Genomic DNA, 27,063 nt, shown 5'->3' on the forward strand with positions numbered 1-27,063 from the left:
TAGCATTTACTTTGTATTTAAAGTAAATATTTTTATATGTACTTTTCTCCTTTATTAGAATGTAAGCTCAATGTGAGTAATTCTCTGTTCCAGTATCCCCAGTTCTTGGCACTTAGTAGGTCTTTAATAAATATATGTTTATTGATGCTGCGTAATGTTTCAAGGCTTGACCTGAAGAACTTCATGAATGACAGAGAATCTCCCTTACACTTCAATTATGGACTTAATCACTCCATCTTAGGGGTCAGTACTTTTTCTGTGCACAAAGAAAATGTCAAATACATACCTAAATGCCTATTCTCTAATCTTTATGAAATTTTTATGCAACAATACATGAACCATGACTAAAACACCAGGAAGAAATTGATAAGGAAAAAGAAGCCTTCCCAAGTGAAAATTAACATTGGATAATATCTTCACTGTTCTGTAACTTACTAAAAGATACAAAAGATATGAGATACTATTGTATATATCTGTTGATTATAAAAAAAAATCAGTAGATCAAATGGCTTCCTTAAACAATCCTTTCCAAAAAAGATGTCTTTTATTAATAAACCAAAACTATTCAAAATTTTCTTGAAACACATTAAATATATAAATCAGAACAACGACACTGATAAAACTATGAAATATAAAAGTGCTATTTATACTTTTATGTTAACATGTTGTATGTTAATACTAACGAAAAAAATTTCTAAAGAAACACAAAAATGATCAAATTAACGAATATAAAATAAGGCACATGATATGTCTTCAGAGAACAAAACTGAAGTATGTGTAAAGGAAGTACCACCAAAGAAGTGGGAAGAACTTGGTTAATATGCATTCCCAATTTGAATTTTATCAAAAATTTAAACTACTCGTATGCATGCTACATAAATTATCCATAAAATCTGAGAATGAAAAAACTCTATAAAACTTACAAAACAAATGCAGGACACATATATTACTTAATCATATAATAATAGCTAGCATACGCATGCATACACACACACACACACACACACACACACACACACACACACACCCATATGTAATGCTTTTAAGGTTTGCAGAGCACTTTGAAATATTATAAATGTTATCTCATTTTATTTTCACAATAAGCTGAGGAGACAGGTGCTATTATTATTCCCATTTTATAGGTGAGGAAACTAAGGTAGACAGTGGTGAAGTGATCATTATACCTAATCATAATACCAAAATTAGGAAAGCATAAATCAAAGAAAGAGAAATATAGTTGAAACTGATTAATGAATATGGATTGAATATTTTTTTTAAATCCTAGTAAAAAGGTTACAGAAAAAATTCAGTATTATGAAGATTGATTTACTCTAAGGATACAAGGTTTAAGGATACATGCTTTAAGATTAGGAAAATTAGGGGGAGGAGCCAAGATGGCGGAGTGGAAAGATACATGTATGCTAGGTCCAAACCCACAGCCCATAAAATACCTGTAAAGAAGAGCTCCCAACAAATTCGGGAGCAGCAGAAGCCACAGAATAACGGAGCAGAGGAGATTTCTGTTCCAGAGAGACCTGAAAAACTGACCCAAAAGGTCCATCGTGCACCAGACCCCAGAGCAGAACTCAGCCCTGCTTTGGCCGCGTGGCACAGAGAGAAGCAGATCTGAGCAGGCTTCAGGGACAGAATCTTCAGCAGTCCCGCAGGTCCCTTCACCCACAGGCACCAAAGGTCAGTGAGAGGGTCTTGTCAGCTCACCAAGAGGGGAGCGGGGAGTTCCCATAACTCAGGCCCCCTTGGGAGGCAGCAGCAGAGGCAGCAGTGGACAAGGGCTCCCAAAGCAGGCAGGAACTCGGATCCATTGTTGAAGGTCTCAGCATAAACCCCTGAGGGAACTGAGCCCCCATGTGGTGGCCCTGCCCCCACCTGAGCACCTGAACTTAATCTCACACTGAATAGCAGCCCCGCCCCCACCCAAAGCCCTGACACTGGGAAGCAGCATTTGAATCTCAAACCCCAAGCGCCAGCTGGGCAGATCTGGAGGCGAGGTGGGTGTGGAGAGGACACTCAGAAGTCAAGTAACTGGCTGGGAAAAGGCCAGAAAAGGGGGAAAAAAATAAGACCATAGAAGGTTACTTTCTTGGTGAACAGATATCTCCTCCCATCCTTTTGGATCAGGAAGAACAATTGCTTACGATCAGGGAAAGACATAGAAATCAAGGCTTCTGTATCCCAAACATCCAAAATAAATATTCAATGGGCTCAGGCCATGGAAGAGCTCAAAAAGGATTTTGAAAATCAAGTAAGAGAGGTGGAGGAAAAACTGGGAAGAGAAATGAGAGACATGCAAGAAAAGCATGAAAAGCAGGTCAACACCTTGCTAAAGGAGACCCAAAAAATGCTGAAGAAAATAACACCTTGAAAAATAGGCTAACTCAACTGGCAAAAGAGGTTCAAAAAGCCAATGAGGAGAAGAATGCTTTCAAAAGCAGAATTAGCCAAATGGAAAAGGAGGTTCAAAAGTTCACTGAAGAAAATAGTTCTTTCAAAATTAGAATGGAACAGATGGAGGCTAATGACTTTAGGAGGAACCAAGAAATCACAAAACAAAACCAAAAGAATGAAAAAATGGAAGATAATGTGAAATATCTCATTGTAAAAACAACTGACCTGGAAAATAGATCCAGGAGAGACAATTTAAAAATTATGGGCCTATCTGAAAGCCATGATCAAAAAAAGAGCCTAGACATCATCTTTCACGAAATTATCAAGGAAAACTGCCCTGAGATTTTAGAACCAGAGGGCAAAATAAGTATTCAACGAATCCACCGATCACCTCCTGAGAGAGATCCAAAAAAAGAAACTCCTAGGAATATGGTGGCCAAATTCCAGAGTTCCCTGGTCAAGGAGAAAATGTTGCAAGCAGCTAGAAAGAAACAATTCAAGTGTTGTGGAAATACAATCAGGATAACGCAAGATCTAGCAGCTACTACATTAAGGGATCAAAGGGCATGGAATATGATATTCCAGAAGGCAAAGGAACTAGGACTAAACCAAGAATCACCTACCCAGCAAAACTGAGGATAACACTTCAGGGGAAACAATGGTCTTTAAATGAAATAGAGGACTTTCAAGCATTCTTGATGAAAAGACCACAGCTGAAAAGAAAATTTGACTTTCAAACACAAGAATCAAGAGAAGCATGAAAAGGTAAATAGCAAAGAGAAGTCATAAGGGACTTTACTAAAGTTGAACTGTTTACATTCCTACATGGAAAGACAATATTTGTAACTCTTGAAACTTTTTGGTATCTGGGTAGTTGGTGGGATCACACACACACACACACACACACACACACACACGCACGCACAGAGTGAATGGAATAGGATGGGATCATATCTTAAAAAAATGAAATCAAGCAGTGAGAGAAATATATTGGGAGGAGAAAGGGAGAAATGGAATGGGGCAAATTATCTCTCATAAAAGAGGCAAGTAAAAGACTTATTAGTGGAAGGAAAAAGAGGGGAGGTGAGAAAAAAACATGAAGTTTACTCTCATCACATTCGACTAAAGGAAGGAATAAAATGCACACTCATTTTGGTATGAAAACCTATCTTACAATACAGGAAAGTGGGGGAGAAGGGGATAAGCAGGGTGGGGGGGATGATGGAAGGGAGGACAGTGGGAGGAGGAAGCAATTTGAAGTCAACACTCTTGGGGAGGGACAGGATCAAAAGAGAGAATAGATGCAATGGGAGGCAGGATAGGATGGAGGGAAATATTGTTAGTCTTACACAACACGACTATCATGGAAGTCATTTGCAAAACTACACAGATATGGCCTATATTGAATTGCTTGCCTTCCAAAGGGAATGGGTGGAGAGGGAGGGATGAAGAGAAGTTGGAACTCAAAGTTTTAAGAACAAGTGCTGAGTTCTGTTTCTCGCTACTAGGAAATAAGAAATACAGGTAAAGTGGTATAGAAAGTTATCTGGCCCTACAGGACAAAAGAGAAGATGGGGACAAGGGAAGGGAGGGATGATAGAGATGATAGAAGAGAGGGCAGATTGGTGATAGGGGCAATTAGAATGCTCGGTGTTTTGGGTGGGGGGAGGGGACAAAAGGGGAGAAAATTTGGAACCCAAAATTTTGTGAAAATGAATGTTAAAAGTTAAAATAAATAAATTTTAAAAAAGATGAGGAAAATTAAAATCACTACTCATAGTTTAAGAAATTCACAAAGTACAGCATTCACTTTGCTTAAAAGAAAAACCTTACAAACCAGAGGTATAGAAAGTTCACTTTTTAATTCAGTTTAAAAAATCTATCTAAAATAAAGAGCTAATATTATTTGTAATGGGGAAATATTAGAAACTTTCTCAAAAGTTGTGGGAGTAAAAAACAATTATACTCCCTTTCACAACTTTTAATTGATATTCTAGTAATGGTGGTGACATCAACTAGACTTGAGGTTCAAGTGTTTATACAGAAGAAATATAACTATTCTAATTTTCTAATAAAATGATGGTATGCTTAGAAGATTGCAGTGAATTAGCAAAGAAAATAATGGAAGCAATTAAGATCTGTTAAGTATCAAGTTATATAATATGTAAAAATAAAAAATTATCAATAATAAAGACAAAACAAATAAAAAGAGGGCATTCACATTCAAAAAACTAAAAAATGCAAAAAAACCCCACAAGTTAATTTATTAATGCAAATGAAATCCTTTAATAGATACAATTATAAAATACTCTCAAAGGAAAAAGATGGCATAAATAAAAGATATTCAGTTCATGCCTAAACAGAGTCAATAAAACAAAAATGGCATTTTCTAAGCTAGTGCTATACTTATCACACTACTAAGGAAATACTTTGTAGAGCAAGACAAAACAATAACAGCATAATAAATTAATATAGGTCTAGAATTACAAGGAAAATAATGGAAATAAAAAAGGTAGAAATGAAGGGGGCACAGAATTTCCCAACTTCATATCACACCATGAAGTATTATTTATCAAATCCATCTACTACTAAATAAAATAGAAAAATAGATAAGAGGAACAGACTAGGTAAGGAAAATGTCGAACCAACTAAACTTAAAAATCCAGTGTTTGAGGCATCTATGAACATAAATTGTTTGGGGAAGAATTTCCTTTATGATAAAACTTCTGGAAAAGTGAAAGCAACATGGTAGGAATTATGTTTAAACAAACTCCTTATATATAGACAAATATTGATCATAATAAATTCAAAATAAAAGCATGAACTCAACATTTAGGGCCACATCATAGAAACACAAAACAAATGTACCTTTAAAGCCATGGCTAAGAGGAGAGTCTGTAATCAAACAAGGGATAAAAGTATTCACAAAAGATAATAAAGTAATCTTGATTAAATGAAATTGCAATCCTTATATATATATATATATATATATATATATATATATATATGTGTGTGTGTGTATATATATATATATATATATATATATGTGTGTGTGTGTGTATATATATATATATATATATATATATATATATATATATATATATATATTTTGTTGTATAACAAAATCAATACAACTAGGATAAGAAGAGATACTCCCCATTGGCTAGGAGCAAGGAGAATAATCTGCATCAAAAAAAGGTTTAATGTCTAAAATATGTAGGATTCTAAGCCAAATACAAACATCCATACACACACACACATACATGCATACATATGTGTGTGTGAATGAATCATTTCCTGATGGATAAATGGTCAAAGGATCTGAAAGAATGATAACAACTATGATAATTAACAAAGATATAATTAGTATTTACATAATGCTTGAACATTTGCAAAGCTCTTTACAAAAATACATCATCTGAGTCTCACAACAATCTATTTTAACGATGAGGAAACTGAACCTGAGAAAGACTCTACAACTTGCCCAGGGTCTTGTAGCTAGTGTCTAAGAGAGATCAGAATTTGGGTCTTCCTGACTCCAAATTCAGCACTCTAGTCACTGTGCAGTTTTTCAAAGAAGAAACGCAAACTATCAAAAAGCATATGAAAGACTGGTTCAATCAACACCGTCCCCCTCCCCCAAATACAATCCAGTAATAAGCATTTCTTAGGCACCTTACTGTCTCAGGTACCACTCTGGACTGTGCTGATCCGTTGGCTGTGTTTCCAGCACAGTCTCCACAGCTAACACTGAAGGGAGAAATGACCATGAAGACGACTACCTTTTTTCTTCATCACTATCAGCAACACACAGAGACCAACTGCAACCAACAAGCAGATTAACACAGGAGCTCTGGGAGTGACAGTGATTCCCTTTCAACTCAGCCTTTGCAGCTATCATCCAGGGAAGCAATTCCTCTGGATAAGAGGCCATCAATCTCTATCAATTACTACCAAAGCCAGCCAGCTAGAGTAGCAAATAAAGTACCTGAGGGAGAAACGGGAGCTAACATATGCCAGGAGAAACAAACAATCACTTCACCTTAACCACTATATCTTCCCTTCAAAGTCAATGAAGATAATACATGACACAGAATCCATGAACTTTGGGATGCAAATACTTCCAGCACATTGCCATATCCATCACTTTAGGAATTAATCCCTTTGGAAGTGCACTCTGACAAGTACTCAAATCCCTATGGAGATGTAGCCTGAATACTACTCTTACAGACCTAAAACCACAACTACTGAAGACCTAGAAAATACTTTTTGCCACCAGAATCCTCGGTACTGTTCTGTTCAACATCAGAAGAAACAAGCATGTTTTTTAATCAGTGGAAACAACATCAAAAACAAGTACTATCAACTGTTTTGCTGTTACACCCTAAGGACCGTGAAACATTTCTATTTGACTCACTGTGACTTTCCAAGTCTATAGTCTTTCTCATTTGAATGTGAGCTCCTGGAGGGCAAGGCACGATAGTTTCTACATTTCTATTTGTATTCCTAGTGCTTAGCATTGTGAAAGCACTTAATAAATGTTTTTTCATTAATTTTCATTCATTCAACTATAAAACAATTTACCAAAATAAAGGAAGATAAATACTTGATGAGATATTCTTCTTTCTTAAGCCCCAGGTACATCTATTAAATGAGTGTGTTTTGTCATATGGGGAATAGCTGAACAAGATGTGGTTTGACAAGAGAATGGATTATTTTGCTACAAAAAAAGATGAATATAAGAATTTGAAGGAAATATGAGAAGATTCCAATTAAATGATGTAGAATAAAGAAAACTGAACAAAGAGAATACCTACAATGAACACAAAAAGATTAAAAATAAGAAGACTTAAAAAGTAGTTCAAATATAATATATTGTAACAAACAATCTTAGACTGAAAATTGGTAAGGAAAATGTATCTTCTATCTCTTAGCAGAGGTGGCAAATACAGATGTGGAACATGTCATCAACGTCAAAACCATTGTTGTTTTTGTTGATATTGAATAGACATTTTCCCCTTGTAACAAGGGAGAGTTCAAATTATAACAGGGAATGAGGTGAGGAAATATCTGGTGTTAAAAAAGAGGCAAAAATAAAATTTGAAACTATACTTGACTCCAACTCAATTACAGTATTGAATTAGCATAACCATATTTTTAAAACATGATTTCCTTCTGATATAAAAAGTACATGCTTCCAAGAATCACTCCCATCTCAGAAAAGATAATCAAAATATTAAAGAAAACACACACACACAGACTTTTTGTGCATTAAATTAATCAGAACACAGTCAATAAAGGGTTAATGCTCCATCTTCCTTCTTAAGTGACAAACCAAAAAGAGCTCAGAACAAACAACTCTCATGCAATGTCTTGTACATAGGAAAAAAGGAGGAAGAGTAGAAAGGTTGAGGCTGGAAAGTCAATATAAATGAACAGTAAGAATTTAGGACAGGAATTGCATAACTACACTAGATTTCCTTTCATGAAAATTATTGCTTAACTTAATGTGGAGTATAACATATTGTAACAAGAAAATGATACATTGTGAAATCTGATATAATTTTCCTACTATTCTACCATTAGTGTGTTAAAAGCAACAGACTTGGAGTGACTTCATCGAAGCAGGCAGAAGGTATAATATTTAGTTTTCCTAGCTGTATACTAAAAAGAAAAAGGAGTCATCTATGATTAGAAATATAATACACAAATATGCATTATGTATATTTAAACAAAGGCTAATTCTCATTTTTTCCCTCAAAATATAAAGAAATAAAAGATAGCACCTGGAAGAAAACAATTCAATTTGGTATAAGATACACTTGCACTGAAACCATATACATATACCAGTGGGAGCAAAATAAGCAAATAATTTAAGAAAGATTAAACTATAATAAGTAAATATTATGTAGTAAAGAACAGTGACCTGAACACTCAAAATGAAAAAAAGAATTATAAGACAACATATTCCATGAGAACAAGAGAAATTAAAGCAAGCAGCTTTCCAAAAGTAGGGAAGTAAGGACCAGAAGGAGGGAAGACTGACTAACAGCCCACCACGTGCCCAGCACATGCTAAGAGTTTTACACATACGATTTCATTTGATTCTCGAAACGGTTCTGGAAATTAAGTGCTATTATGATCTGCATATTGCAGCTGAAGGAACTAGGGCTAAGTGACTTGCACAGGATCACAGAGCCAGCAAATGTCAGAGACCTAATCTGAATTCAGTTCTTTCTCACGCCAGGCCCAGTACCTTTCCACTATGCCACTCAGATGATACACATTAAGGAAAACATTTTAAATACATTACAAAACCAACAATCACTTAAGCAAAGTAAAAAGATGAAAAAATGGAAAAAAATGAGGTCTAGAAACAAATAACAACAATATTTACGCTACAACTACTATCACTACCACCATTACAACCCACCACTATTATCACCTGACTTGGAAGATTGGTCTCAAAGACAAAATCTAATAATCATTCACTTCCCAGAAAACTTATAAAAAAGGCTTATTTACCACATTTAAGGAAATCATTTTAAAAATTACGCACCAATATTATAAATGGAATATATACTGAATAAATTTATTTCTGGAGTCAGAGAATGTAGGTTCAAATCAAGTTTCTGATAACTTACTACCTCTGGAAAAGTCACTTGTACTCTCCTGGCTTAAATTATTTTATCATAAAATGAAGGGATTAGACTAGAGACTTATAGCTTCTGAGGTCCTTTTCGAGGACAGATTTAAAATTCTCAGGAGATATAATGCAAATTATCAGAATTTATAGAACATTACTAGAAAAGGACATTAGATTAAATTCATTCATAACAGTACTTGCAAACAGATTCTAGGTTAAAGTGCAATTAATGCAAGCAGCTCAGGAAATTCAGATCACATAACAAGAAATTCCAACCAGAATGACTCAGGACTATTCCTTCAACTTGAAATGAAAAAATGAAAAACGATATACTGAAAAAGAAATGAAATGATATGCCTCCTAAAATTGTGCCCTTCAAAATTTTGCATTATCCTTTAGAAAAAAGAAAGGGTTTTTACTAATATGAATGAGTTCAAACCATTTCTTTTAAAAAAAAACAACAAGAGTTAGGTAGAATACTAAAATAGAAAATGAAACCAAAAACAAATGCAGCAGTGAAAAGAAATAAAAGGAAGGCAGACAATTGGAAATGGTTCAGCAGAGAGAAATTAAGAGCAAAGATAGTCCACCATCCCATAGTTATTTCACGTGGCCAAGAGCCGCTAAATGAAGAGATACAAGTTTGGCCCTTACTAATACAAATACCATGGCAATCAAATTACCAAAGGGATACTGGAACTACAAGAAGAGAAGCAAAATGAGTAACAAAAATTATAAAATAAAAACAAATTATCAGAATAAAAAGGAAAAAAAAACAAACCAAACCTAATCTATCAAACCAAAAAGATCAGAAAAAATGGCACAGAATAGGGATGAGAAATATCCTATTTAAGGCATATTACAAAACAACAACCATCAAAGCTTTATAATAATTTTAAGGTTGATTACTAGAAAAGATTATATACACAAAAACATAAGCAACAAAAAACATCAGCACAATGTCTGACAAATCCAACTACTGGAATAGAGGCTAACTATTTGACAGAAAGTGTTGGAAAACCTGTAAAAAAGTTTGGGAGAAATTAGGTATAAACTAACATCTCACATCTTAAACTAAATGAAAATAGGTTTTAAATGAATGCATGACCTAGATATAAAAGATCCTATCATGAACATATTAGAGGAATAGGGAAAGAGATAATGGCCATTTCTAAGTCCTTATCTTTCTTAACCAATCTTCATTCTTTGCATCATCAATTACCGTTTTATTCTCTCCAGATTTTCTGACATCAATTTCTCCTCATTTTCTCGTAACTGTCTGACTGTTCCTGACCTATCACCTTTGTTTAATCTTCTTCTTCTTAGTCTTGCCTACTAATCACAGGTGTTCCCCAACACTGTGTCCTATGTTCTCTTTTTCCTTCTGAATTATTTACTTTGGTGAGATGATCAGCTCCCAAGGATTTAACTATCATCCCTATTGAGATATTTAATAAATAATTGAGATATTTAATAAATATTTAATAAATCTAGCTCTAACCTGTCTCCTGACCTCCATTCTCTTATCTCCAATACCATGCCCCATAGACATCTTAAACTCAACATTTCCAAAACTGAACTCATTATCTCAGCCTCCCATCTGTGGCCAAGATCTCTAGATGCTACCTTTGCAATGCCTCCTTATCTCAAGGCTGGCAGTCTCCCCAACCTGATCACTTCATGCCTGTACTACTGCAATAGTTCTCTGATTAGTCTCCTTGCAACAAATGTCTCCTAAATCAAATCCATCTTCCATTCAACTATCAAAGTGACCCTCCTAAAGTATAGTTCTTACCATGTCACCCCTCTTCCCCCAATTCAATAAACTCCCTATATCATTTCTAGGATCAACTATGAAATCCTTTAGCTTTTAAAACTCATTATAATTTGAAACCTACCTACTTTTACAGTCTTCTTGCACTTCACTCCTCTCTACTTACTACATGATCCAATATCCAGTGATACTGGCCTGCTTACTGTTCCTCCCAGAAGACATTCCATTTCCTGACTTCATTTTCGCAGGCTGTCAAACATGTGTGAAATGTTCTCCAAATCTTCTGTAACTCCTGGCATCCTGAAGGTTCCAGCTAAAATCTCAGATCCCAGAAGAAATGTTTCTGGAACTCCCTTAAATGATAGTGCCTTCCTTTTAACCATATTTCCAGTTTGTTGTGTACATATTGCTTGTACGTAGTTGTTTACATGTTGTCTCTACTGTTAGACTATGATACCTTGAAAGTAAGTGGTACTTTTTTTTATCTTTTTTTTTTACCTCTAGTACTTGGTGAAGTACCTGGAACTTAACAGAAGACTATATTTAAAAATGCTTTAACAATGACAAGCAAAGAGTTTTTGGCCAAAGGAAAGAAGAATGACAGAGGGCTGCTGTACTTTTTTGAAAAGGTAAAATTGGAAAGGTTTTACACAAATAACAAATGGAGAGAAAACTGGAAGAGGAATAGTTAACTAGGAGGAAGAAATTTGGAGCAAAATTTCTCTAAACAGTGCCATGACATCCTAGATATATAAAGAATAGATAACAAAAGTGTTTTCCAATAGACAAAAGTATATGGACAAGCAGTTTGCAAAAGAAATAAAAATTATCAACAATTTTAATAAATGTAGAAAAGATATGGTTTCAGAGAAATCTGGGAAGACATGAATGAAGTGATGCAGAGTGCAATAAGTAGAACCAGGAAAGCAACTTATATAATAATAATAATAATAATAATAATAATGTTGTAAAGAATAATAATTCTGAAAGACTTTTAACCAATCTTATCATAAAATGAACTTGTATAACTCCCCCAAACCAACAAGATAGCATGGTGCCCTACCCCTCATGACAGAGACTGTGAGAAACTAAGGTGAAAAACAGGACATATTTTTTAATAGAGCAGATATGGGAATTTGCTCTGCTTTACTATGCTTGCTATCAGGACTGCTTTCCTCCCCCTTTTTCAAAAGAGGCTTTTTACAGTAATTTTGAATACATTCACATAATAATAATGACAACAGTGATAAAGACTGTAAGAATAGCTAGCATGTATGCAGCACTTAAAGATTTATAGAGTTCTTAAGCAATATTATCTCACTTGATCCTAGACAGCAGATACTATTATTGTCTACTAGGTGAACCTTGGGCAATCGATGATATCATCATCATCATCATTTTGCAGGTGAAAAGACACCAAACAGAGGTTAAATGACTTGCCCAAGGTCACAATGCTAGTGAGTATATGAGGCAGGATTCAAATTCTGGTCTTCCCGATTCCATGTATAGCAAACTTAAGTGTTTATGATGAAGATAATTTGTAAGCAACAGAAAAACAAGTAGGTAAGAGTGCAAAAAAAGAATTTACAACTAACTTTCATTATAGTCACAAACATCTAATAAGACATTACTACCTGGGTTTTCTACCTGTCCAATTAACACATGATCAAAACTAAAATCATTTGGTCCCCTTAAAATGTTTTTCGTCTTAGGTCCCTTATTTTGTTTATTATACCACCAGTCTCCTAAAGATCTGAGCTTATCACCTGAATCACCTTTGCCTCTTCCTTTCAATTGGTAAGTCTTATTAATTTTACTGCCCTTCTTCTTTCTTTCAAAAATCTATGTCCTCTCCCTCTCTACCTACCCTCATTGGGGGAGCAGGTGCGGGGGGAGGAACAAAAGTCTTGCAACAGATATGCACAAAGAAAAACATTCCAAGATTATCTGCGTCCAAAATTACAGGGTTTCTCAAAAGTCTTTGTGCCATTTTAAGCTATAAAAGCTATTGAAGCTTAAAGCATCGTGATGTCTGGGACACCCTGTATACATATTTCATTCTTCACCTTTGGTTCACTACCTCATTGACTATGTTTATTTGGTATAAGGGAGGGCTTTTATTTGTGAGTTATGATTAAAATTATGGGGAGAGTGCAAAGGTAAAAATAACTCCAAAAAAGAAGAAACGAGTTGTGAGCGAAGTATCTAAAATTACATAGAAGAGAATAAAAGGAAATTCAGAAAGGAATAAGAGTTAAACTGGACACTGAGAAAATGACTATACCATTTTAAATTATTTCAAATTACAAACTACATTTCACTAGTGGGGATGCATGGCTTCATAAGCAGTCCTCTATTCTTTTTTTTTAATAGTGAAATCTTTGTTGGTGCTTAATGAGTTCATTATTATAAAAAGAAAAGTAAAAAACAAACCCAGAAGATATACACATATGTAAATATTTGGGTACAGGTTAATGGTAAGGAAAAATAGAAATTACTTTGTTAGTAGAGCACACTAAAATAAAAAAAAAAATCTCATTTTGTTGTCCTTAGTTTGCCCTGATATACACCTCATTATTAGAATTATCATTTCTGACACCATTTTCTAGTACTGTGCTGTCATACAGTTATATTTACTTTTTTGCTGTCCAGAGGTTTTCCCAAAGTACCTTCCTTTTCAGCCTTAATCTCTCTGTCTTCCCTGTCTTTTGATGATACGTAGATGAATATAAAAATATTTATACAATATATAGCTCTATATTAATCTATCATTCTATTTCTCTACCTCAACAATATAGTGGACAATTAGCTCTAGAAAACTCTCAAAGGCTTTAAGTTATAGAAAGGCACTTGTATATATTGTTGGACATTTGTTTCTCTAGGAGTCCTATATACCAATGATATCACAGGTCTACCTCTTTATTTCTATTTCCAGTGTTTAATGCAATGCCTAACACATAGGACACAGAAACTGAAAAGCTATGTTAAACCATTTTTCTAGAGAAACTGATGGTAAAGATGATAAGCTTCACCCCTGCTCTTCCTACTTTCTCAATGCAATATATTTAAGTTATCAAATCTCTTATTATCCATAATCACCGTAATGGGGTTTAGAAAGTTATATTAAACAAAGATAATCATAGTACAAAATGCCAATAAGGATCTCATAAGAAAACTGAAGAAGAAATTGAATATATTACTGTTTTAAGTATATTATTTAGAAGAAATAAAATTACTATACTAACAGGAATGAGAAACTTTTTAATTTCTTCCAAAGCGTGTCCCATTCGAGCATATGCTTCTGCTGGAGGGGCAAAAACTTCAATGAGAACATGCAGATCATCATTTAGGTGGAAGTACTTTGCTTCTCCACTTTTTCTCAACTCTTCTTCCTGAAGAAAAAAGAAATCATTCTTGGCAATGTGCAATTCTGAGAAAAATAATGATCAAAATACATAAGTCTATTTTGGGATGTGTAACAAAAGATTAAATAAAAATCAACTTAGGTACCCAACACAATCTTTACTAAAATTAAATTAGAGGTTAGATATAGACAATCAGGTACTACTTCAAAGGCTTTTTTGGTGTAATCATGAATAAAACTATTTTTTTTTTCAAAAAATATTTTGGAGGAACAAAAAGTAACTTAAGTAGTAAAATACAAAGAGAAGAAAAGGAATTGGGTGAGAGATGGGTTTTACTTCTATTTTTTTTAAAGTTGAGTCCTGAGAGTGAATATTAGAAAATATGATACTTGCAGTTATCACCACAGTAGAGTCAAAGAAATGCAGTATATTAGAGATCAAATGCACTCTTTCATTAGTCAGGCATGGTATGCACAACTGAAGTACCAAGAGCTGGACAGGACTTCAGACGATAAAGAGCCCAACTCATCATGGAAAAAGAAATCATCCCTGACGAAGAGCTATCAGCCTCTACATGAAAACCTTCAAGGATAAGGAAACCCCAAGATAATCTACTTTAGGGCAATTCTAATAAAAAAAAAATTCCTTATATCAAGCCTGAGCCTTCCTTCATCTATGCATCTTCCGACTGTTGTTATCACACTCCAAGTCTATGTAAATCAAAGCTAATCTTATTGCAGCATAAAAAAAAATTTCAAAATACTTCAGGATTGTAGAGAAGCTAACCATAAGTCTTCTCCCCACTAATCATCTACAATTCTTTCAACTTATGTTTTTTTATGGCATATTGTCCAGAATTCTGGATATGTTCCATCTAATGTATCTTTTTTTAAAGATATGGTGTCAAAAATTGAATATAGCATTCCAGATATGGTCAGACTCAGTAGATTTATTTCTTTTCTCACTCTGGAAACCATGCTTTTTGGTACAATTTAAATTAGCATTAGCATTTTTTGTGTGCATGGCACAACTCCCATTAATATTTAATTCACTATAAACTAAAAACTGGAGACATTTCTCATTAAATGCTATCTACTGTAATTCCCACATCTTAAAACATTTTAGTTATTTCCTTAGAAACAAAGTATAAAACTTTACATTTATCTCTATAAAATTCATATTATTCAAGTTTACCCATCATTCTGTCCTACTGAGAACTTTTTGGATACTGATTCTGTCATTTGTTATTACTTATCTTGCTCAGGCTGAAAAGTGATGAACAGGCCTTCTCTAACAGGAATACAAGTCATTGCAAAAATATAGAGCAGCAGAAGGCCAAGAACACATCACTGGAGGACACAAATAGAAACTTTCCTCTAAGATAACATCAAATCATTAATTTCTAATAATTGGGTCTGAACACAGAACTGTTTTTATGGAAATCTGGAAATAGTTGTACAGAAATATTGTTGGGGCAGCTGGGTGGCACAGTGGATAGAAATCAGGGCCTACAGTCAGAAAGATCTGAGTTCAAATTTGGCCACAGACACTTACTAGCTGTGTGACCTTGAGCAACTTTTATCTTGTTGGCCTCAGTTTTCCCATCTGGAAAATAAGCTGCAGAAGGAAATGGAAAACCACTACAGTTTCATAAGAAATGGGATCATAAAGAATCAAATGCTACTGAAACAACTGAATAAATAGACTGTCATTGTACCAACAGCATTAACTATTTACAAAAATACTTTCTCTATCACAAAGGGGAATGAAGTTAATCTAGTATGACTTGCCTTCATAAAATCATTCCATCTCTGACTGATCCTACTATCCCTTTTAATCCCTACTATCCTTTTAAATAATATAGTCTAGAATTTTGTCAGGAATAAAAGACAAGGTCAATCAGTTTATGATTTGTAGAATCCAGTCTGTTATCTATTAAAAATTAGGATATCTGCCCTACCCAAGTTCTATGGCATTCCCCCATTCTTCAAAATCTTTCAAAGACACATGACTGCAGATCAGTAATCATAAGTATCACTTCTTTTCAGTACCTAGGGTTTTCATTAATCTAGGACTATTAAACTGAACTCACTTAGGGCAACTAGATTGTGGTCTACTAGTATTACAAGGTAGAAGAGAGACAATTTCTTCACTGCTCATCTAAAGTTGTCCTACCTGCCTAATGATAAGTGATAGCTCTTTTTAGAAAGAGACAAAAATTCTTCCTACATGAGAATTCTGTGGCATCTCAGTCTCAAAGGCTGTACTGAGTGCAAAATTATCTGTGAACAAAAAGTCAAGCACCAACACTGCCTCTACTTTAGTGTTGGCTTACAGTAGCCTTTTCAAATTAAATTACCATCAGTGCAGTAGCTGATCTTGATGCCATTTTTATCCTAGTTGAAGGCATCTGGCAACACTGCTGAAAATATCATGCTTTTGCATGGGAGCAAGCACACAACCCTGCTTCACTACATTGGTGTTTGGGAAAGTGCAAGAGCATCATCCATTATCTAGAACCTGTGCAAGTATTCCATCATGGAATTGGCATACAAAATTCATGAACTTCTGGAGGCAACTAAATTTTTCCATGATCTTCCACAAGCCCTCAAGACTGACAGTATCAAACTGGTCAGATTGACTAACATTGTATAAGGACCTCTGTTCTGCTCCTTGCATTTATTTCTCTTGGAGTTGCAGGAACACCATACTGACCATTCCCCAAAACTTTCTGAAACCACAATGGCTCTCAGGTAGATGACCATCTTCCAGGAGAAGGATCACGCTATTAAGGAGAACTCTAGAAATAATCTTGCTGGTAATGACTAAACAAGACCCTCTCCTGTGATTGCCTAAAGAAAAACCTTTCTTGTTTCCTTTATGGAGGGTGACAGTGGAGGCATTCTTGAAGTCCTAGGGTACAGATCCATCTCCTGTCATATAACCCAGAAGACTTCAGTCAGCAGAGCCATCTGCCTGGTAAATCTCAGCTGGAATAAAATCTGTACCAGGCACTTTGCCTGGTGGATGGAAGTGGATGGATTCAAAACTTCTTCTTCAGTTGGAAGTTGAACTAGAGAGAAACTGACATCAATCTGAATACAGTCAATGGCTTCAGCACTGATGACAGTTTGGTGAGAAAGTTATTGGAAGTGTTCAGCCCCTCTCTGCAGGATTTTATCCTTATCACTAATCAATATGAACACTGACAAGTCTAGATGTACCATAAGTCTTTCGTTCATAAATAGCCTTCAGGCCATCATAAAAGCTTTTGGGGTTGTTACTACTGGTATAAAATTGATTTTCCTCTACGTTCTTGCTGCTCAAGAAATCCTGTAGCCCTAGTCTTCACTTATACTTCACTTTTGATAGAGTTAAGCTCTATCTTCTTAGAGATGGATGAACTATCTTGCTAATAAACTCTGTGAAGTTATTATTTTTAATTTAATAGCTTCTAAATTTCCCCATCATTTTCATCAAACCAATCTTGATATTTGCAAATGTTCTGATGTAGATGAGTAAATGTGGTCCTAAACACCAAATTTCTGAAATCTGCCCACTTCTTCTTTACTCCACTCTCACCAAATATATGTAGGCTCAGCTTTCTCTCCAACTCAGTAACAGTTGTGCTGCTTATTCTTCGTTGCTGAAGAAGACCATAACATCAGGGAAATGATAACATGACTTGCAGTTGACTTTGATTTGAGTGAGGAAGGGCTGTGCAGTCACCAGCCTCACTTTCTCCTCTAGAGCCATCTTGAGCCAGTGACCAGATATTCATCAGGATGACTGGAGATAGCCCAAGATGCACTGGGAGACCCTGGCCCTTTTAGGCTAAGGCCTTTTCAGGTACTCACATAGAGTAGACAATGAGCTGCCTGAATGGGGACTCAGCTAGTTGGGTAAACTCAGTTCCTCTTCTCTCTCTCCAGAGGAAGGTAGATTTTGATGGTGAGAAGCTGCCCAGTGAACTTGTAGTATACTGCTGGCTAGATTGATTGATTGATTCCTTCCTTCCTTCCTCCCTCCTTCCCTTCCTTTCTTCCTCCTTCCTTCTGCAAAACCTTAAATTCAGTTCATTCTGAAGCTCACAGATTGGACAATAGGTCCCTGCCCAAGCCTGTAATGTTAAGGGAATGTGAAGATCTTCTGAGCCCCTTAATATGCCATTGTGACCTGCTTTGAGCTTTAGCCCAGGCCACAGCTTGAGTCACAAGGAGCCTGAGTCACCTGGCATGGTGGTAGGAGCTTCCCGAAGAGGTAGAGCAGGAAGTAAGTGTGAGGAAGAGCTGGGAGAGAGTGAGACAGAGCAGATAGCATGACTGAGAGAGGGAGGAATTTTACCGTGGGGAGGTCTAAAGGAGGGAAGGCCAAGTGAGGATGTTGGTGCTCCCTAGATTGGTGATGTGTATAGACTTATTTGTTACTATGGTGGATTTAGCTTTCTGGTATCTAAATAAATATTTTGGTTTTGTCTTTGAGGAAGAGAGTTATTTATATTTTGGGAATTTACCCTGGAAATACACATTCATAGCAGCTGCTATGGATATCTCATTGGCTTTACAAAGCTCCACATACTGGCTGTATTTTGGGCCCTTCATGCTTAGAGTGAATGTCAACAGTAACTGTTTCTCTTTGAAACAGCAAATCTGAGGGTCTTCCCCCACCAGCTTGATTTTTTTTCTTTTTTTCTAATTAAAGTGGCCATTCCTTGACTCACTTCTTAAAGAGCCCTATTCTCTGAATGGGTGTTAACTCACTCTAAGTCAGTAACAAACTGTTCGCTAAAAGAGTAGTGCTCTAATCTGTTGACATTAAGTCTTCTGAGGGGGCAGCTAAGTGGTGCAGTGGATAAAGCACCAGTGCAGGAGTCAGGAGGACCTGAGATCAAATCTCACCTCAGACACTTGACACTCACACTTGACACTCACTAGCTGTGTCACTTTGGGCAAGTCACTTAACTCCAATTGCCTCATCCTGGGTCATTTCTAGTCATCCTAACGAATTTCTGGTCACTGGATTCAGATGGCTCTGGAGAAGAAGTAAGGCTGGTGACCTGCACAGCACTCCCTCACTCAAAAAAAAGTCAACTTCAAGTCATGTCATCATTTCTTTGATGGCATGGTCTTCAGCAACAAAGCACAAACATACACACAACTAAGTCTTCTGGTAGTCTTCTTCCCTTGGGACCACTGCTTTGGTTGAATGCAAATGTTCAGCTTGGAGAAGATAAGTGTATGATCAAGATAGCACTCCTTGTCACACACTGCCTTCATCACTCTCATATTCTATCTCTTCTGTTTATAATGACATTTTCTACTAGATGCTAATGTTTGCTGTGAAGGCATATTCATGAAGTTTAATATGTTTAGGTAAATGGAAGACAGTGTTAGTGATGAGGAGGTCATGAGATGCACAAGTTTTCAGTAGTATGTGAAAGTTGCTATTGCTATTGCTATTTCCAAAGACATTCTTCCCAAAGACTCTCTGCCAAGTATGAAAGTCTATCCCCACTCTGGCATTAAAGTCATCCTGAATTATAAGCTTTTCCCTCTGGCACATTAACAATGAAGGTCTTCATAAAATTTTTCTTTGTCCACATCAGGGTTTAGCATGTCAGGAACATACCCACTGGTGATGGTGGCATGGCACTTTCCTGAAAGGGGCAATTGTACTGTCATGAGCCTGTTGTTCACTTCTTTTGGGAGGTATACAAGTGTAATGCTAATGAGATTAAAGATCTCCCCTACCCATTAATGGGCCTGACCATTTGGGGAGTTTGATTAGGGGAGATTTGTAGGAAGGTCCACACATTTTGTTAATGAGGCACGATTCTCAAGGGTTATGATGCCCTCTGGCTCTGAAAAATGCATAAATACTCTGAGGTGGGCTTTTACTTTGTGGTTTACACCTTGGAAGTGTGTGTTTGGCTAGAGGAGACTCTGGGCAGCCTCTAGGGAGCCACCCTGGCTTTGAAAACCTAGATATTGGTGCTTCTCTCTCTGGTAAGTATAAAAGTAGATCAAAGAAACTAGCAGGCCCTCCTCTGCATGTTGAGATCCTTGCTTTTATAACAAGCCTGCTGACTAGATTAGTTTTGAGTTTCATGACAGTTTCATGACTGTCCCCATCACTGTGGCCATTCCAGAAATACATGTATCCAATTCTGCATTTGGTAAGTTGACCTTCCTTTGCCTGACTTCTTTTATTCGGGGATATTATTTGGATGCGATACCTGTTGGGTTCTCCTGCAACAAGAGGTATTCTTCTTTCAAGTGTACTATCCATAAGATATACACATTCCACGTATCAATGGTGAGTGGAATCATCTTTACGAAAGTTTTAGTTGATTCCCCCCACCACAAGGTGGGATCCCTGCCTACTGCAGCAAGCAGGGCATAGTTAGGTTAGGTGACAACTTTTAGAGCCCCTTCCTCATAGCCACAGATGAGTAGTGTGGTCCTTAAAAAAGGATGCTCAGACATCCAGAGGGCTCCCGAATCCCATTGCTGGTTCAGTTCAGTGAGAACATGATCCTATGGCCTGGGCTGTCTGTGTCTAGGTTTGTGACTACAGCTTCCACTCTGTCTGAACTTGCTGCTTTGTCACTTGCCCATCACCATGGGACTTGGAGATAGGCAAAAATGGTAAAATGGTATGGGTGACGTCTTCTAACTCATATTGGATTTAAGTTAGGTAGTTATGTGAAGGCACTTACTTCTCTCATTCTCTCTTCCTTCAAAATCCTATAGTATGACAGAAATCAGGATAACTAATGATGACTTGGGATGCAGTAGATGAACTTGGCATCTCTGATATCTAACCAAGTTTTAAGAGCTCCAGAGCACCTGCTTTCACTGCTTTCAAATCCTGTTGAAACAAACTGCTCACATCCACCTATTCTACTGTGGAAGTCTCCACATGCTTGGTGTAGACACCCTCACTGACTTATCAATAAGTTTGAGGCCCTCAGTGATCCTCAACCTGATTTAGTCCATTTGCCAAAACGGTTTACTGGAGTATGGTTGCTGTACATCCTACAGTTTCTTGGAGCCACAGGTAAGACTTGGGTGGTAGGTGGACACCAAAGGTGGAAAGCAGCCCTGCAAAGGGCTCAGTGGCCCTCACACCAGAAATACTAGGTCTTCCCTGAACACCTGTGCACCCTGGAAGTTGACAGGAGTGCTATGAAGTAAAAAAGGCCTGGAGAAACAAAAGACAAACCAGCTCTTCCCTCAACTTCCAAGTTTAATTCGGATTCAATCCTCAGAATTCGTTAAGAATTTATATGTGTATACATACACAAGTTCACACACCAATAATTATCTTAATAAAAGGGATGTGGAATTCTAACAGTAGCACTGGACAATGAGAAATTTAGAGTAAGAAAGATATAATATAAATAACTTTGTAAGAACAGCAGCTAGTATTTATGTAACTTTGAGGTTTGTAAAGCACTTTACAAATGGCTCATTTGATCCTTACAGAAATCCTGGAAGTTAGGTACTATTATTACCTCCATTCTACAGGTCAGAAAACAGAAGCTGAGTGACTTGCCTAGGGTCACAAAGCTAGTTAGTGTCTAAGGCCAGATTTGAACTCAGGTATTCCCAACTTCAGGTCCAAAAATTTAATTTATAAATTAAAAATATGAAGTCCTAACTAAAAACATTGACTCCATTTTTATCTGACATGTGACTCTGCAAAGGGCAATAGAGTGAAAATGACTTAATTTTTAGTACTGGTTCCATCACATTTTAGATCTATGAACCTAAATCTACTTTCTGAGCCTTAGTTTTTACATATATAAAATTATGGAACTGGAATAAACGATCTCTAAAATTCCTTCTGACTTTCACACTTTAGTTATCTAAGTCTATTACCTTTGTTTTGTCTCTCATGGAACCTTTTCCAAGAATGGACATTTTGGTCAAAGTTTCTTCCTGTAAACGCTTTAGTGAATTGCCACGTGGACCCAAAAGTTTTCCAACGAAGTTAAACTAGAAAAAAAAAGGAAAGAAATAAAAAGAACAAGCTACAATTTGTAACATACAGATGTACCTAAGTGTTTTTTAAAACAGAAAGTATCATAGCAATTACATAGTGCTTTACAGTTTGCAAAGTTATTTACAAATATTCTCCTTTTTATCCTCACAACTCTAGGAGGTAGGTATTATTATAGACTATAATTTACAGATGAAGAAAATGGAGCAAACAGAAGTTAAGTGAATGTCTAAGGATCACAAAGTAAGTATCCAAGTTCATATCTGAATTCAGATTCTCCTGACTCCAGCTCCAGTAATTTATCCATTGTGCCACCGAGCTGCAAGTCCTCTCACCCTTAAATTTTACACAGTTCCTTACCTTGCCCTGACTTTCGGTCTTATCACATTCTACTATTATCATCCTTAATTTTGCATGTGACTTTTTCCTCATCATCTTGCTCTATTACTTTGTAAAGCCCATTTATAACAATGTAGCAATTATGTGAGGTATGCTATTAAAAATTTTTTTAAAAAAATAACATAGGCAGTTGTATTAATAACTGAAAACCCCAGAAATGTAGAAAATAATTCTCCATATCCATCCTTTAATAGTAAGAAGTTATTATTTAAACATCTCAAAGCTAATACTACAGAATCAAAAAATAACAGACAGCAATGTTTACTTTGCATACTAAAATTTATTTTCCTCTAGCATGTTAAATCTAGAATCTATAGTTTAACTGTGGGTATCTCTGTGCAGTGCCTGGCCCATAGTTATTTATCAGTGTATCACTCTTTGCAGAAACTTTTATTGGTTCCCATTACCTATAGGACAAAATGCAAATTCCTTAGTATCAAATTTAAGATAATTCAGCGTAGCTCCAAAATATCATTCCAAGCTTAATTCATTTTATTCCTCTTCATACAATCTATTATCTAGTCAAATTGCACCACTGAGTATCTGATGATCATATCTTCTTTTCCCTTTATTTCCTGTTCAAATAGTCCTTCATTCCTAAAAATGCATCCTTTCTAAGTTGGGACCTTTCTCTTCCTTCAAGGCCAAGTTTTTTTGCCAGCTACTCCACAAAGCCTTACCTCATTATGTGCAGGTGAAAGTACACACTCCTGCCTCTAGTTTTATATAGCCCTTTACAAAACCCTTTCCTTTGGTTCAATCACATTTTATTATCATAATACATGCTTGTATACATAACTACTCTCCCTACTACATTACAAACTACCCTTGAATGCAACTATTATCTTGTTTTCATTTTGTATTCATTGTCCCTAGTACAATACTTTGTCCATAGTAGGTCTATGATAGATATTATCAAATTTAATTTACACTCAATGAACTGAATTCCAAATAATTTAGATGATTTTACTGGTCTATCCTTTCTTTTATAGTTAAGCATCATCTTGCTTTTCAATTTAAAAATTGCTGTTAAGATAGCAAGATAGCATGATCTGAAAATAATTCAACAGAATATGGCAGAGTGTGTTCCAAAAGGTTCAGAATTGGGTGAGGGGCTGTGAAGATATAAAAATATAAATCATGGGTTCATTCTCTTAAAGAGTTAACAAATGCTTAATTGACAATGTAGCCCAAGTCCTAAACTATGAAATAATGGACTAAGAATACTGCAAAAGATATCACAAAAAAATAGAAAATTTTGCACTGGAATAGACTAAGATTTCATGAATTTTGATGAATAAAAAAGATTTGCTTAAGATGTATATGTAATATACATATTATATATAACACTACATATGTATATTATATAATATATATTAGTATATATGAGTATATGTAAGTAGTGTAAAGTAAGGTACATACAAGTATTATACATTCTAAATAATTTCTGTTCATGAACAAGTCTTCCCTAGCCCCTTAATTTTAGTGCCTTCCCTCTGTTAACAATTTTCTATTTATTCTGTATATAGTTTGGTTTTATATATTTATTTGCATTTTATCACTCCCATTACATTTCAAGTTCCTTGAGGACAGGGATTTTCTTTTGCCTCTTGTCAAAAAGATTATTTTATGGAGAACTTGCATAGGGTAAGCATTCCCATGATGGTCAGAAGAAGCAATACAAGGACACTTTCAAGGTCTCTCTTAAGAACACTAGAATTCATTATGTAACACGGGAAACAACTGCACAGGACCACTCAGCATGGCATGCCCACATGAGAGATGGTGTTGTGCTCTATGAGCAAAGTAGAATTGAAATGGCTCAAAAGAAATGCAAGATGCACACATTTAGAGAATCCACCCCAAATGTTCACACAAACTATTTGTGCCCAACCTGTAACAGAATATTCTGAGCTTTACCGGTTTGATCAGCCACAGTCAGACACAATGAAACTTAACTATAGCATAATGACGACAGTTGATCCTCTGTGAGAATGGACAACAAAAAATCTTATCTGGACAGAATCTCAGGCCGAGCCAAGATGGCGGAGTGAGAGCAACGACTCACCTAAGCTCTTGGACAAACTCCTTCGGATACCTCTGAAAGGAGAATCTGACTAAATTTTGGAGGTGCGGAATCCAGTGGGAGACAGACTGTGGTGGATTTGGAGCCTAGGTTGGACTGGAAGGTCCATAGGAAGGATCTGTTCCACGGGGGTGAGCCTCCAGCGCACAGCGCAGCAAGGTAAGCGCAGCAGAGCAGAAGGGACCCAAGAAACCTAAGAGCAGCAGGTGGAACCAGCGGAGCTGGAGACAAGCTGAACTGAGCCAGTGAGAGCTGCTGAGCGCCAGATAGCTCAGGAGCACAGCAGCTCCTGAGACCTTAAGCCTGAAGATTAAACTTCGTTACGTCACCTACTTGAACTTCCGGGAGCCAGGATGGCGCAGAGTTCAGTAAATGCTCTCTCCTCCCCCACTGATGACCATGAAAGAACTATAAAATATTTCCCCAGAAAAATCCTGGATCAGCAGGAACAGCAGAAGGGGGCAAATAGTCTCATAACACCAGAGGCTAGGAAAATAGCTAAGGGGGATTCCTCCTACTGTGGTGGAGGCAAACTGGAAGGACAGAGGACCCAGGGAAGAGAAAACTCGCACTAGGACCCAGGCAAACCTCAGCACCAGGAGAGGAGCCCCAGGAGGGGTGGGAACATGCATTAGCATCTAGGCGTGCCTCAGCACTCCAGGGGAAACGGGAAGACAATAGGGAAGTTGAGATCACCATCCCCTGAGCTTGCCTTTGCCTCAGTTCAGCTGAGGAGATCCCTGTGACCAGACCACTCCTCCCACACACTTAACAAGCTAACCCCAGGGTTGATCTGGGAAACAAAAAACAAAAACCTGCTTTTAGCTTTTTCACACATCAGCTCAACACAAAGTTCTGTAGCTTCTGACTGAAAGAACCAGAAGCTACAACACTGAGTCAACATCATGAACAAGAAAGGGCAGATGAAGGGTGAAAAAACCATAGAATCTTTCTATGGGGATAAGGACCAAAACACAAACACCAAAGAGGTCAGAGCTGAGACTGTACTTCCATCTGAAACTTCAGAAGGGACTATGAACCTCTCGCAAGCACAACTAGCTTTCCAGGAACAGCTGAAGAAGGAAATAGAAGAAAAACTGGCCAATGATTTTAAAATTATAAAAAAAGAATTCACTGATGAGAACATCACTTTGAAAAGGAAAACTGAACAAATGGAAAAGAAAGTTCAGAAATTAACTGGAGAAAATAATTCCCTAAAAGGAAGAGTTAATCAAACGGAAAAGGAAACCCAAAACCTAATTGGGAAAATTGATCAAATGGAAAAGGAAACACAAAGCCTAACTGGGAAAATTGGTTGAATGGAAAAGGAAGTACAAAAATTAACTGGAGAAAATAACTCCTTAAAGGGAAAAATTGGTCAGATGGAAAAGGAGATGCAAAAGTTAACTGAAGAAAACAACATGATAAAGGTTAGAATTGGGCAAGTAGAAACTAATGACTCAATGAGACAGCAAGAATCAGTCAAACAAAATCTAAAGAATGAAAAGATAGAAGAAAATGTAAAATATTTAATTGGAAAAACAACTCACCTGGAAAATAGAACCAGGAGAGAAAATTTAAGAATTATTGGCCTACCAGAAACCCATGACGAAGAAAAGAGTCTGGATAATATCTTCCAATATCTGGACAATATCAAGGAAAATTGCCCAGCAGTGCTAGATTCAGAGGGCAAAATAGTCATCGAAAGAATCCACTGTTCCCCTCCCGAAAGGGATCCCAAACTCAAAACCCCAAGAAATATCGTTGCCAAATTCCAGAGCTATCAAGTGAAGGAGAAAATACTACAAGTAGCCAGAAAGAAACAATTCAAATATCAAGGAGATACAGCCAGGATCACACAGGACCTTGCAGCTTCTACATTAAAAGATCAAAAGAATTGGAACCCAATATTCCGTAAGACAAAGGAGCTGGGACTTCAACCAAAGGATCAACTCCCCAGCAAAGTTCAGCATAATATTTCAGGCAACGAGAAAGTCATTCAACGAAATAAGGGATTTCCAGAGCTTCCTGACCAAAACGCCAGAACTCAATAGACAATTCGATCTTCAAATGCAGGTCTCAAGAGAATCATAAAAAGGTAAACAGAGGGGAAAAACAAAAACAAAAACTTGTTACTCAATTGGGGCAAACTGTTTGCCTCCCTATAAGGGAAGACGATACCTGTTAATCTTGAGAATTGTGCATAAAAGGGATATACGTAAAGGGAATGGGTATAAAGTAAATGATGTCATGTCAAAAATATGATTTAAGTATGAGAAGGGATTGTAATAGGAGGTGTGAAAAGGAGGAAGCAGAAAATGGCAAATTATATCACAGGAAGAAGTATAAAATTATAGTAGAGGGAAGGAGGGGAGGGAGGTGA

The 27,063-nt window shown here is 36.5% G+C and overlaps 1 protein-coding gene and 1 long non-coding RNA gene across 6 annotated transcripts in view; one reads left to right on the forward strand and one right to left on the reverse strand.

Moving 5' to 3' along the window:
• Positions 1-15,084, forward strand: part of LOC140500426 (uncharacterized) — a 67,266-nt gene extending 52,182 nt beyond the window's left edge. The window contains exons 2-4 of the long non-coding RNA XR_011965732.1: positions 11,331-11,455; positions 12,539-12,623; positions 14,650-15,084. This is a non-coding gene — a long non-coding RNA (uncharacterized lncRNA). The remainder of the gene's footprint in view (positions 1-11,330; positions 11,456-12,538; positions 12,624-14,649) is intronic.
• The window catches only part of KHDRBS3 (KH RNA binding domain containing, signal transduction associated 3), a 309,488-nt gene that overhangs the window by 125,289 nt on the left and 157,136 nt on the right, over positions 1-27,063 (reverse strand). For all 5 annotated transcript variants that reach the window (XM_072602997.1, XM_072602998.1, XM_072602996.1 and 2 more), the window contains exons 3-4: positions 22,075-22,191; positions 14,072-14,218 (exon numbers count right to left, since the gene is read on the reverse strand). In XM_072602997.1, the coding sequence (XP_072459098.1) occupies positions 14,072-14,218; positions 22,075-22,191 (264 nt within the window). The remainder of the gene's footprint in view (positions 1-14,071; positions 14,219-22,074; positions 22,192-27,063) is intronic.

Source organism: Notamacropus eugenii, chromosome 4, assembly GCF_028372415.1.
Source record: "Notamacropus eugenii isolate mMacEug1 chromosome 4, mMacEug1.pri_v2, whole genome shotgun sequence".
Classification (NCBI taxonomy): Eukaryota; Metazoa; Chordata; class Mammalia; order Diprotodontia; family Macropodidae; genus Notamacropus; species Notamacropus eugenii.